The sequence below is a fragment of the Lissotriton vulgaris genome, chromosome 8, assembly GCF_964263255.1.
Source record: "Lissotriton vulgaris chromosome 8, aLisVul1.2, whole genome shotgun sequence".
In the NCBI taxonomy this organism is placed as follows: Eukaryota; Metazoa; Chordata; class Amphibia; order Caudata; family Salamandridae; genus Lissotriton; species Lissotriton vulgaris.
In genome coordinates this window covers 220,790,503-220,803,659 of record NC_141696.1, presented here as the reverse complement: position 1 = coordinate 220,803,659, position 13,157 = coordinate 220,790,503, and the positions used below count along the sequence as shown (strand labels likewise).

Genomic DNA, 13,157 nt, shown 5'->3' with positions numbered 1-13,157 from the left:
GTGAGGTGAAAACCTCGCCTGGGTGCTATGCCAGCCAGCACTGCCTATAGGTATAGGTAAGCCACCCCTCTAGCAGCACTCACAGCCCTAACGCAGGGTGCACTATACCACGTGAGGGCATATCTGCATGAGTTGATCTGCCCCTACAGTACTTAAGTCCTTTCTTAAATATTGTAAGTGCCAGGGAAGCGATAAGCAGTACATTGGCTGGAAAATCAACAACTTGAGTCCCCCACACCATGATTGCTTCGCTGAAACCAGGAGTGTTTGGTACCAAACAGTTCCTTGTAATAAATTCACACTGGTGCCAGTGTGTGATTTATTAAAATGTGGACTCCGAGAGAACCGTAAAGGTACCCCCCTGAAAACTTGCCGACCCCTGGTGTTAGCGACTGGCTTTAGGCAGCCTGCCACACACACATATGTTTCTGGACCCCTGGGTGGAGAGCCTCTGCTCTCTGCTCTCTGGAACTAAGCGCAATGTACATCCTGGGCAGAGGTGTCACACCTCTTTCTCCATGATGGGTCAGTGCTCGAAGGGGAAGCTTCAAAGGCCTGCCTCCTTTGTAATGCTACCTCCAGCCACTGCTGCTAGCAGTAGATGGCATCCCCCGGTTTAGACATCCACTTTGGGCTGGAAAACTGGCAGTAAAACCTAGAAGAATAGGAGGTGTGCCCACCTCTGCCACCTCCACCCCTAAGGTGGGGGAGGCAAGGTGAAGCACATCTTTTAGTCCCTGCCATCTTGAAGATGGGAAGACCCCTCCAACCAGGGCTAGGTCTTTGCCTCCTCCCCAGGAGGGTGGCATAATTGAGGGTGTATCCACCCCAGGTAAGGTACTCATTGGCCCTATCTGCTACTCTCCCAAAATGCCCCTAAATGTAGTAATTAGGTTTCTCCCCCAGACCTGTAAACTAGATCTGCGACAACCTAATAAGAAAGAACACCTCCCTGTAGAGAAGCCTGAAGATGACTGCCTTGGCGCCCAACCCTTCTGGCCTCTCCCCAGCTTTGAAGAACCACGATCAAAAGGCAAATGCATGGACATTTTAAAACAAGCTTGCAGGCCAACCATGCAAGCCTGTATTACAGCCAAATGGAAGACAATAACTCTTTCATTACTGCTTAACCCAAAAAATCCAACCACTCTCATCAACAGTGCAAAACCTTGTTTGTTATCCATTTCATTTACAATAAGCAGGCCTTGCATATACCTCTATTAGACTACACTTAGCGGCTTCTGCCACTTATATACAAAACAGTCAACATATGCAGCTCCATAAAATTCCAGTAATTAAAGCATTTATGGAAGGACTAAAACAGTAATTTCACATTCTATCTCACATGCTCCAGTCTAACGCCTAAATATTGTTCTCACCAGACTCCTGGAACCACCCTTTGAACCTCTGAATTCATGTGAGTTAATGTTGAATAAGCGAACTACAAGCGCTCACTTTAGAAGAACCTTTTTTTCAAATCTAACCAAATTAATTCGTACTTCGGACTAACCTAAAGTTCCTCATGAAGTAGTTCCCGCATTCAATGCGAATCAAACAATTGAACTACCAGTATTCTTCCCTAAACCAGATTCAGTAGCAAGAAGAGCTGTACAGACCCTCAATGTTAAGGGAGCATTAATGTATCACATTGAGAGGACTAAACCTTTTCGCAAAACACAACAACTTTTTGTTGTGTTTTCAAACCTCCAAAAGGTTCCCCTATCTCCAAATTTGGAATCCCAAGATGGATAGTAAAATGAATTCTAACTTGCTCCCACAAAACAAAGCTATCACTACCTTTACTCAACAAGTTCACTGCAGATTAATCTTAGCTAATCAACAAGCTAGAGCAGGTCAAGCTGTATTACAAACACTTTTTCAAACATCTGCTATCTGCTAAAGCTAATTGCTTTTGGGAGCACCGCTTTACATTCTATGCTTAATCATCTGTATCTACAGCCAGCACATGCTACAAATGGAATATGTTACTTTCCCTGTAAGCATCTTTTCATAGTGCGTGTTGCCATAGATTCATATGCACCCACCCTCCTCCACGTGAGCTACTGTCTGACGTATTCACTTCTCTACTAAAACACTCAACCTTATCTTAACTTTACTCACATAATTATCCTTTCTGTCACTAAACGGCTCCTGTCCTAAACTCACCTGATAAGCCGAACAACAATCCAACATAGGAGCTCATGAACATGCGCAATACAGACTATAGGAGTTACATTTCCTTGTGACTTGAAAGACTACTTTGAAGAAAAACAACTTGCAAATGTCAGAGCCCAACACTAGATGGCAAGAGTATACTTAGCATATGAATCTACACCATTGCTCGCTATGAATAGATGCTTACAGGGTAGGTAACATATTCCTTCCTCTTGCATAGCTCTGTTTATAACCCTGCCATTGTGGCAGTGTGTTTGTAGGAGGGTTATTGAAGAACTGGTGAATATCTAGCAGCTACACAACACAAGTTTGAGTATAGAGATGGGAGAGCCAGAGCTAGCACCGGAAATAAACAAGCATGATCAAGAAAGACTTGTCTAACGTGTCTGAGCACTAGAAAGAGGAGGAAGTCGACCCTGCATCGAAGACAAGTGGCCCTCGAATAAAGACCACAGCCAGGGCCATAAGTACGCTTCTCACCTTTGTGCGATCACATAAAAGATCTCCTACCGAGGTAAAGTTCTTCTCTGCAGGGATCGGACATCAAGCCCTGAGCACAGACACACAAGACTGCAACCTCCAGGGCCTCTTCTACCTTTGGGCTTCGGCCATCACTGCAAGAAATCTTTAGAGCCAACAAAGGTCAAATCCCACCCTATCCAAAGGTTCTGAGCACCCTCGCTCATACTCAAAGCTGGTTCCCAAGGCACCACTGAAGTCGGCACAGAATCCGCCATTTACACTGAAAATGCTGTTGATGCCGAAAGCTTTTTCGACAGCCGAATCAGAGGAATCAAGATGCCTATTCTGCAGAGACTTCAGGCAGGAGTCTCTTCATTCATCCTGTTATTGGGAAGATCTCAGCAAAGCCATCTGCACCAAAATCATCAGCCACTGCTTCGAAAAGGCTTGCCTTCGAGGGACAATCTCTTCCTAAATCCCTACGGAGCTAGCACTGAGGAAACATAAGGGCAGGAGCACCAGTCTGCTTTCTCTTCCTCCACCACATCGCTTACATACATCCTCTCGTCTGTCTTCACCAGAGCCACCTGAAGGGTCTCTATGTACCTTTTTGATCCAGGCAATCCATGCGATTCTACTGATTCATATGGTCAGCCACTAGATGCAGGGCTTATAGATGACCGCTGGGACTACGTCAATGCTCCCCAGGCAAAGTTTGATCGTAATCCTTACCCAGTCAGGGTAGCTCTGCCAGATGATACCACGGCCTATCACAAGATCATGAAGCTGGCCGGGCTTTTCACAAGGTAAACAAACTTGTTGTCCAGGAGGAAGAGGACTTTCATATGGAGACACTTCTCATGTTGGAGCAGATCGTGCAATTCGTGGCCATGTTTAAAGGCCTGCATAAATCTGCCACCAAGAATTTCGAGCGAAGGCTAAGGACAACTAGGGGTAAGAAGCAGTACAGACCCTCACCCAGTGACCATATTTTCATCAAGGACTAAGTCCCCCAAATACTTGGTGCTCCACACCACCTGCAGTAGAGCGTCTGCTCAAGCTACAGGTGATATCCCAATGCTTGATGAGGAGAGCAAGCTAATTGGCACAGCAGGCAAAAGGATGACTGAGGGGCATTCACTCACTTGCATATAGCTGGTACAATAAGTCGTTATGCATGATAAGAAGAGCTAGATAATTGACGCAGCAGGCAAAAGGCTGTCTGATTGATACCCCGCTGTGATTGTGGGCGGGCTGCAGGCTGGAAAAGCAGGCAAGGAGGCCAGATATAGTGGGCTATGCTGGTGTTTTATTTCACACAAAGCAGAAAACAAGTCATACGAAAGGGTTCCAAGGGGAATATCTCCGGGTCTTCTCTGGTCTGGGGTCCGTCTTCCGGTCCCAGGAATCCAGTGGTGGGTTTGCTGTCAGCTCCGCTGTCGGGGAGGTTCCTCGGAGGGCAATAAGAGAAAAGAAAAGGGGACCGTTAGTCTGGTTTGAGCTGTTACGGATAAACTGTATCCGTTCACCGTCACCCGGGTAGTGAGGGGTGGAAAGGAGGTCGTCAGGAAGGGAGGTATCGGGTTGGAGAGAAAAAAGGAGCGGTACGAAGTAAGAGTGTCCAGTAGGGTCGTGAGCGGGCAGGGCTTTTTACAGTGAAGGTGCTGTTCAAGATTTACAGTGCAGGTGTGTCTTGGGGAGTTATCTACGGTATATACACAGTGAGCTCCTAGCGACCTCTAACGGGGTATGTAACAGGGTACTCACACGGTCCGCCGCAACTCTCCAGTGAGTTGCGGCCGCTCTTCAGCCACCTCCTGAGGACTCCATCAATCTTAGGTCCACACGTCTTCGTCGTCGTTCGCCTGCTCTCGTTCTTCCGCTCCGGTCCGAGTGTCCTGCCACGATGCTCCGACGGCGTTCTGTTCTCCGCGTTCGCTTTTCACTGGTTCCGGCTCCACCTTGGGGTTAGGACTTCCGGGGTCAGAGGGAAGTGCTTCCTGTTGATGTCGGCTTCCGATTGGTTCCTGTAAAACAGAGAGGGGCGGGGCCTGCTAGTCATGGTTACTGTGCCGGGACTCCTTCTCGAGTTAGAAAAACGTCCGAGGGAGCTTCCACCTAGCGAACAAGATAGCGGTAGGTGTGGGAGGGGGCCCCGTCCCGGCGGGGATGAAAGAGGGACCGTATCACACACGCACTGGCACATAGCTGGTACAACGTGTCCAGTGTGATCAAACGCAGGAACTTTTAAATCACCTTGCCGAGGAGTTTGGGAAGAGGGGTCTCGAAATGATGTCCGATGCCAAGACCATCTCAAACGCCAACATCCGCTATGCACTCAATGCCATGGACAATGTAATGTAATGTATGTGGTCTTGTAAAGCGCACTGCTGCCCTGAGGCGTCGTGGCGCTGTAAACCGCTGGGGAACCCGTCCTGGCTATCCCTGTGAGATGGTCCCTACTGGGTATCTCCAAGGTAAAACCAGGCATCCCCGGCGAATGTGGGGGGCCGTTGTAGAGATGAGGCAAGCTGATGCCCAGAGTTGCCGAGTGTAATCCCTGGTTAGAGTAGGCACCGAGGCGAGAATTATCGAGTCCGCTGACCCTTGTCCACGACCCTGCCGCGTCGGGAATAGAACCCTGGTCCCGGGCCGTTCTCTGCTTCCGGGTCTGCCGCCTCTAACCAGTGAGCCACACCACTCCACTCCACAAGGCCTCTAAGAGGCATCAACATAGTCATCCTCCGGTGGCAGGTCTGGCTCCGCATCTCTGGGTTCAAACTTGAGGTCCAGCAGCATCTTCATCAACCACCTGTTTGAAAAAAAATATCTAGTAGCCCCCAGGTTGACAAGATGCTTGAATAAATGAAAATGAACATGATGATTGAAAATTCAATAGGCTCCCTGCAAACTTTGGCTGCCAGAGGGTCTTTCAAAAGCAACAGCCTTTGTGAGAACCTAAGCCCACTTTCCCCAACCAATGGCATTCTTATCTAAAACACCAGCAAACGTTCATGAGCAATCTGGCAGGTGTTACGCAAGGGTAGAGGTGGCTCTGGTAAAGGGACCCCTACTGCCAAGCATTGACTTGCTCAGTCTCCACCCCCCCCCACCCCCCCCTTACCCCCCACTAATCCCATCGCACATTATTGGAATTGCCATTTTTGCAGGGTCACCCACAATCTTTGTGCCTTCCTCCTCCTGCTTTTGCTGAATGTATTTTTACTGGCCATAGGACTTTGATCACTTAACCACTGTTAACCAGTGCTAAAGTGCATATGCTCTCTCCTCCAAAACATGGTAATATTGGCTTATCCCCATTTGGCATATTTAATTTACTTATAAGTCCCTAGTAAAGTGGTACTACATGTGCCCAGGCCCTTTAAACTAAATGCTACTAGTTGGCCTGCAGAACTGGTTGTGCCACCCACTTAAGTAGCCATTTCAACATGACTCTGACCTGCCTTCTCAGGTCCTCTATGAGTAGTTTAAGCTGCCATTTCGAGCTGGCAAAATAAACCGTTTTGCCAGGCCCAAAATGTCTTTTTTGATACATATGTCAATGTTTTTAAAACGTAGGACATGTTCTTTTAAGTTTTCCATGTCTTGATAGTGAAAAACTCTTACATTTGTTTTTCACAACTGCTAGGCCTATATCTCCCATAGGATAACATTGGGATTACCGTATTACATGTCAAGTGTGGTTTCCAAATGGGAACATATGACTGGTTCAAGTTTGTTATCACTGGAACCCAAATTTCAATTCCTAACTAAATTATAATTCAGAAAATGCATCTTTTAGAAAGTTGGCATTTTCTTGCCTTAGCCATTTGGTGCCTGCAGCCTGTCTCTGGCTGTATGACTTGGTGTAGTTGGGCTTTGTGTATTCCTCCTAGACATCCACACACAATGGGAGCCTAGGTGTGACTGACTGGACCATCACTGGCAGGATAGGAGGGAGGAGCGGGGACCAGCCTCACTTACACCTGAATAGTCTTTATCCTGTCTCCGCACAAAGGGCTGCATACCCCCTGTAGTTGGTCTAGAGCCAGGGCAGGTAGGGCATCTGTGCACTTCAAAAGCATGCATCTAGCAGCTTCTCCTCACTTAAAAAGGCACAACTGTTAATAATAGAAGGACCTCAGAATCCACCACTTCAGTACACTTCTGGACCTGTGGACACTCTTCCAGGGAGAAGGACTGCTGAAAGGACTGCCACTCTGCTGACCACTGCTCTGCAGTGCTGATCTGCCTGGGTGAGAAGGGCTGGACCTGCATCACTTGAACCAGAGTGATTCCAATGGCTATTTGGCTGGCTTCCTCATCCAAAGCCTCAGGGACATAACAGGCTTCCAACCATCTTGCACCTGTACTCTGCGGTCTGTGAGTCTACCCTGCCAAGCAGTGTCGACCCAGTACTCGACCCTTGGAAGTGAGCCTAAGGTCCTTGCCAGTGGAACCAATGCATCTTCTCTGTTGAGTGACACATCCCTGGGCAGAACCGACACATCATCGCTGATTCATGGATTGTACCCATCGCAAAGACTCATCACCCACTGAATTCCTTGAAACTGGTGCATCGGCCTTGTGGTGTTGTACAACCACAGTTCAGGTCCTCTCATCAATGGCAGCCTCAGCCGAGACGATGACGCGGGACTCCACATCGCAGCAGCATAGCTCCTTGGAACCAATGCATCACCTGCTGTGCGCCGCATGCAAGACTCCAGACTTCGCAAAGACAGCTGCATCAAAGTATTTACCACTGCAGCCTCGTCTCATCCCGGACCCTACGCATCGCTTCGGCTGTGCCGCTGCTTTCGACACTGTATCCCACCAGATTCTGTTGCAATGTTTGGAAGAGGCTGATATTGAAGGCCGGCCCTAGGCTGCTTTGTCTCTTAATATTTTTATCTAAAAGAACTTTTAAAGTGTTGGTCCGTCCTTTCAGCTCCCAGGCCTACTCTATTAAACAAGGGGTTCGACAGGGCTCTGCTCTGAGCCCAACTCTTTTCAACCTATATGTGCAACCATTAGCGACCCTAGCCAGGAGCGGAGGACTTACTGTGGTATCCTATGCTGATGATTCCCAGCTAGTGGTGGCACTATCTGATCACTCCATGCAGGATGCTCTTCAGATCAGGAGTGATTAAACAGCCATAGCAGATTGGATGACTGCCAACTGTCTCCACTTAAACACTAGTAAATCTGAGGTCCTGCTGGTGGGTAGAGACCCTGAGGTGTGGAACGAGCGCTGGTGGCCTTCGACTCTGGGTTATTCACCCGCCCCTAAGCAGGCGGTCAAAAACCTGGGAGTATGGGTTGACTTGGTCCTCAGCTTTCAGGTCCAAACCAAAATTGTAGCCGGGACCTGTTTTGGACTCCTGCGCGGACTCAATCCACTACTGGGCTTCTTTAACCCCACAGTCCGTCATTTTATTATCCAGGTTAGATTATGGCAGTTCACTTTATTTAGGCACTAATAAAGTTGAGATCCTCCATTTGCAAAGAGTACAAAATGCGGCCGCCAGGACTCTACTTGGCCTACCTAGAGCATGTCCCACAACAAACGCCATCCGCAGACTACATTGGCTGATGGTGGCGAAACACATTGAGTTTAAGTCTCTCTGCATCGCTTATAAATAGTTGTACCTCCATTCCCCGGATATTTTCGTGAATCTCCTCTCACTCTACATATCCACCTGTCAACTACGTTCCATGGGCCAGCATCTTGCTGTTGTGCCCCGGGTGAGGGAAGTGCGAGCGGGAGGGCGCGCCTTTCGTGTCCTTGCTGTGAAACTTTGGAATTCTCTACCTGCCTGTATTAGAAGCATCAATAATCACACTGCCTTCCGTAAAGCCATTAAAACCATCTCTTTCCAACCTGATAGGCCGGCGTCTGTCTGTCGCCTCGTCAACAGCTGCATTTGCTAGCGCTGGGACGCCCCTTAGCTGGGGCAACTGTGTGCTTCACAAAACTCATAGCATAGCACATGAAAAGGATGGTAAGAGGGGGGCTTGTCCCCTCCTGCGCCTGATTGTTGCGGATCCTTCCCGCCTTCCCCTTCTAGTACCAGTAAATCCTGCATCACCCTGAAAAACGACTCTACTGAGGACGTAGGAAAGTGGGGTTTTGTTTGGGAGCTATGTGTACCAGCACCCTGGTAAATGCAGTTACCTATTTTCCTCCTTTTATTCACCTTTGGTGTTTTTGTTACGCAAGGTGTTCCTAAATGGCCTCTTATTCCTCTACATGGGTCCTTCAGGAATGTCAGCCACGCTCTTCAGGCCCCAGCTGACCTTAAATTGTATTGGTTGTCTAACTTTCCCAGTCCAAAGGTCCTGGAAGAACCTTTCGTGACTTCACCTCCAGTTTCTGACAACGTCGCAGGCCTGACAGGCATATTCAGCCTGAACATCTGACTTGAGAATCCTGGGAAGCCAACAGGTCCATCTCGGGCCAGGGCAATGACACTTCCTGTGTTGCCAGTGTTGGAGGGTCCCCTGCCAGCACTCTGGGGAAGGTCTGTCAGTCGACGTGGTCCCGAGGCAACCCACCACCATCCAGATCATCCAGGCATGGCCTTGTTCCTTGCCTCATTCCTTGCATACATATCGCGCACCCAACCAGTGTTTTGTTGCCTTTTCCTCCCTGGAAGAGCTGCCTCCGTGCTTCCTTGCACGCCAGAGCTAGCAGTGAAGCAGCCCAGGAACACACATATGAGACTGCCCCCATGGTGTCTGAAGCCTCCTAGCACAACATAAGAAACAGGCCAGGACAGCAGGAGCAAGGTAGGTAACCAATAGCAAGAAAAAAAGAAAAATACGCCACTCGTACCCTAGCTCCAACACATTAGCTTTGCATAATCGTCAGGACAGGGGTCTTAAGCTGTGAATTTTGCATTACCATCAATGGTTTGTTTCCTTCATACGCTGCTCTAGTGTGCAGGTAGCACATCTGTAAAGTTATATTTGTCTTATATGGACAGCTTGTCCTCTGCCTGCAACTTCTTGCCTCGTGCTTTAATACCAACCATTTGGCATTCACATAGTTCTTGCCTGCTTCTGTTTCATCATCGTTTTGAATTTAACATATGTCACACTGTTAACCGCCCTTACCCCTAGTGTGTCCTGCCATATTTAAGTTGTACTTTTCAAGTTGGCTAGTAGTCACTCGTAGAAGATTTGCCATCTTTCACGAAGCAGGAAAACGTTGTGTTCTATACTGTGTATGAATTTAATATTGAAAGAATTTGTTAAACATGCCATTGGACCTTTTACCAATGAATAATTACACATTTTCTAATTTGTTTTTAACAGCTCAGCCGGGGTCCTGGTTCAGCCCTAGTAACCCTTCACATGGACCTACTTTATTCACTAATCTTTAGGCTGGATCAGGTTTCTAACCAACAAATGTCTGTTGAACCTCAGGCAGAAACTGACCTATTTCTGGACACTGAGTCTTTCACCACAGAGGAACCTACAAAGAATGAGGTAAAATAGTCTCCTTTTTTTCTTTCCACAAATGTTCAGAGTTTTCTTGTATCCGAAAGCTTCTTCTTTATACTACTAGTAAGAGTTCCTGGATCTTCTTACAGCCTAGTATATCCAGAGTACTTATCTATTCAGTAACCGGGTCAGAACTTAAGTGCCTTCAAAGATTTCACTTCTGATTGAGGTTCACACTAAGGAGCTCTGTGATGATTCCAAGTTTCTTCGAGAATTGAAGTGTAGCAACAGGCATGGCTCTGGTAAAGTTAATTTGTAAAGGAGTTTAGATCGAAAGGAAACTACTGCCCGAAGACCCGTTTTGTGATATGTATCACTCCTGAAGTTGTCTCCTTCAGAAGGTTCTTTGAACAGTATTCTGTGATCATGGGGCCCTACAAAAGTCTGTTCATTGCTGAAACATGGCAAAAATCGCTATACCAGTGGTACTTATCTTGTGGTCTGGGGCCCCGCAAAGCCTACTCAGGGAGTATGCGACTGCTTAGGAAATTAAATAATATTAATAGATTAATAATGTGAATATCAATAAAGAAGAAAACTGTCACATTGAACATTTTAAAATATTCTGTAAATGGGAAGAGATTTGAAATTGGTGGCTAAAAATTAAGAAAGAATCCTCAGAGTGATTCATGGTAGCAGTGCAAGTGCATCCCACAGAATAATGTATTAATGATCAGTGGCTTCCATTGAAAAACAACTCAATCTTTCACATTAAAGTTTAAAAAAAAATTGTTGTTTTTTTTGTTTGGCCATTAAATAAAATATTTCATCACTTGTGTATTTATTTTATTTCTGTATTTTTGTATATTGCTGTTTAAATTATCAAAAAATGCTTGGACTGGGGTTCCCGGCTTCTAGTAATGATTAAGTGAAAAGTCAAAAGGTTAAGAACCACTGCATCATACCCCTATCGATGCTGAACAGATAGCTAGCTTTTTAAACGTCAGTGGAGTCTACTTCTTTTTCTACGTAAGGAAGTATGTTTTGATTATTTTTAGGTTCTCAAGCACGGAAGTGCCCCCTGGCAGAGATAGCCTAACCAGTTTTGATGGGGATAAATAAACACTTTTCACTGGATTGGGTCTCTTCAGACAAAGATATCTTTGGTGCAGAATATTCCACATGTTGACCTCCTTAGTCTTAGTTTTAACTCTTTAAAACTGGGCACCTTTAGCTAAATTCGCTGCGTGTTGGTTTATAAAATGAAGGAATCTGGTTAGTAACTTCACATAGAAGTACGTTTCCTGGAGTTCTTAAGGAATTAGTGTAGCAACACAAGATACAGATTTATGTGTAGTTTTTCTGATCTATGTATAAAGACTACAGACAGTCCATAGTGTAAAACATAACAATAACAAAGCGGTGTTTTAACTTAGGAGAAGGCTGCTCTAAAGAACAGTCAACACACTGGCTACATTTATCCAAACTAGGGAGGCTTCCAGAAAGTACCTCTCCTTTGGTCTTTGTTTGTTGTTTCTGGCTTTTGCCCTTTACAAAAAGAAATATGGGTGTTGTTCTTGTATTAAACCTCTAACCCCATTTAAAAGGAGATATTGGTATGTAAAAGATAGATAAACCTAAAGAGGCCAGCAAAAGTAAATCAAGCCTTTTCAGTCTAAGGAAGGTGTCTTTGATAAAGCAGCGATAGACATAAAAAGTAGTTGGCAAAGCAAGGCCAAGCTACTGTAAAATAAGACCAGCAATCAAAAGAACATGGTTTGTTTTATAGCTGTTTTAGTGATTGATGAGAGAAGCGCAAGGAAGACCAAAGCGTGTCCAGGCTGACTGCCAAAAATCTGGATAATTGAAAAAACTGTTTTTGGAAACTAATAACCATTGAACATGCTTGTATGCCTGTGGGTTAAAAAATAGGTTTGTCCAAGAGATGGGGCTACAAGTCTTTTCATTTAACAAAGCAATCATGCTGGAATTAGCAACTTGGAAGATTGATGTGACAATGTGAATAGATGTGGTATACTCCTAGAGTACCGAATGTTGGGAAGTCTCTATGTATAATGACTTGCAGGTGATTGGAAAAAAGCGAAAGGCCCTGGTTAAATGGAATAAGATGCACTAGCTCATCTCGATAAGGGAGATATGGCTAGTGGAGTGCCCCAAGGATCCACTCCAAGAATGGTTAAAGATTTTTCTTCAAAGGATTTGTGTTGAAGGTGGCGGATGTCTGAGGTGCACACTTGTGTGGCTGCTACTCTGCTTTCCATGCATAGTGGTGTAGTATGAAGAAGGGCTGAAGATGTCACTGTTGTGGTTTACCCACTCCTGCTTATATTTAACAGTCTCTGGCTTATGTACAAGAGACTGATGTTGGTGTGGCGGCAGCCACAAAGTTCCCATCTCTGAGGTATTTGACTAACCATTTAGGTCCCTCAGACCCCAATGAACTGTGGAAGAGTATTATTGTCACTTTCTAGATACTCTGATAGCAGACTTCTGCAAATGATCTACCTTCACAGTGGACAAAAAAGTAAAAAAATAAAAATTAAAAACAAAAATGAACTAAAATGTAATTTGACTGCAGGAAAATGATGTGAGAAAATATTAGATGTTATGTTTTCGTTCCTAAGAATGTATTTCGTACTGTATTTTTACCTTCATAATTCAGTATGTCAAGCAGTAGGCTGTAAAACCGGTTTGCAGTGCACTGTGTCACAAAGTTTATTGTGTATCCAGTGGTAACAGAACTTGCGGTTTGGCATGATACATCCAGGACAGCAGCCACAAAGTGCGGTACAATTCTTTCATCCCAACCTGAATGCTCTTTTTCTAGAGTGCAATTAAAACGTTTTGTGAATGCTGTTGAAATACACAGCCATTCCTCAGCCCTACTTGAGTATTAACACTCAACGATTTTCTCTCTTACAAAATGTAAACCCAAAGTTTTTTTTTAACTGAGAGTTACTATGACGTGAATTTTTAATTGTGAGAACTAAAGTAACATTCCATTTGTTTTAAAAATGTTGTACTTCACCTAGAGTTCTGTCCAGGCTCCCTTA

At 45.6% G+C, this 13,157-nt stretch overlaps 1 protein-coding gene across 1 annotated transcript in view; it reads left to right on the top strand.

Annotated features, from left to right (window-relative positions):
* Positions 1-13,157, top strand: part of URB1 (URB1 ribosome biogenesis factor) — a 783,310-nt gene that overhangs the window by 392,136 nt on the left and 378,017 nt on the right. Inside the window, exon 21 of the mRNA XM_086933991.1 lies at positions 9,955-10,128. Within this exon, the coding sequence (XP_086790117.1) occupies positions 9,955-10,128 (174 nt within the window). The remainder of the gene's footprint in view (positions 1-9,954; positions 10,129-13,157) is intronic.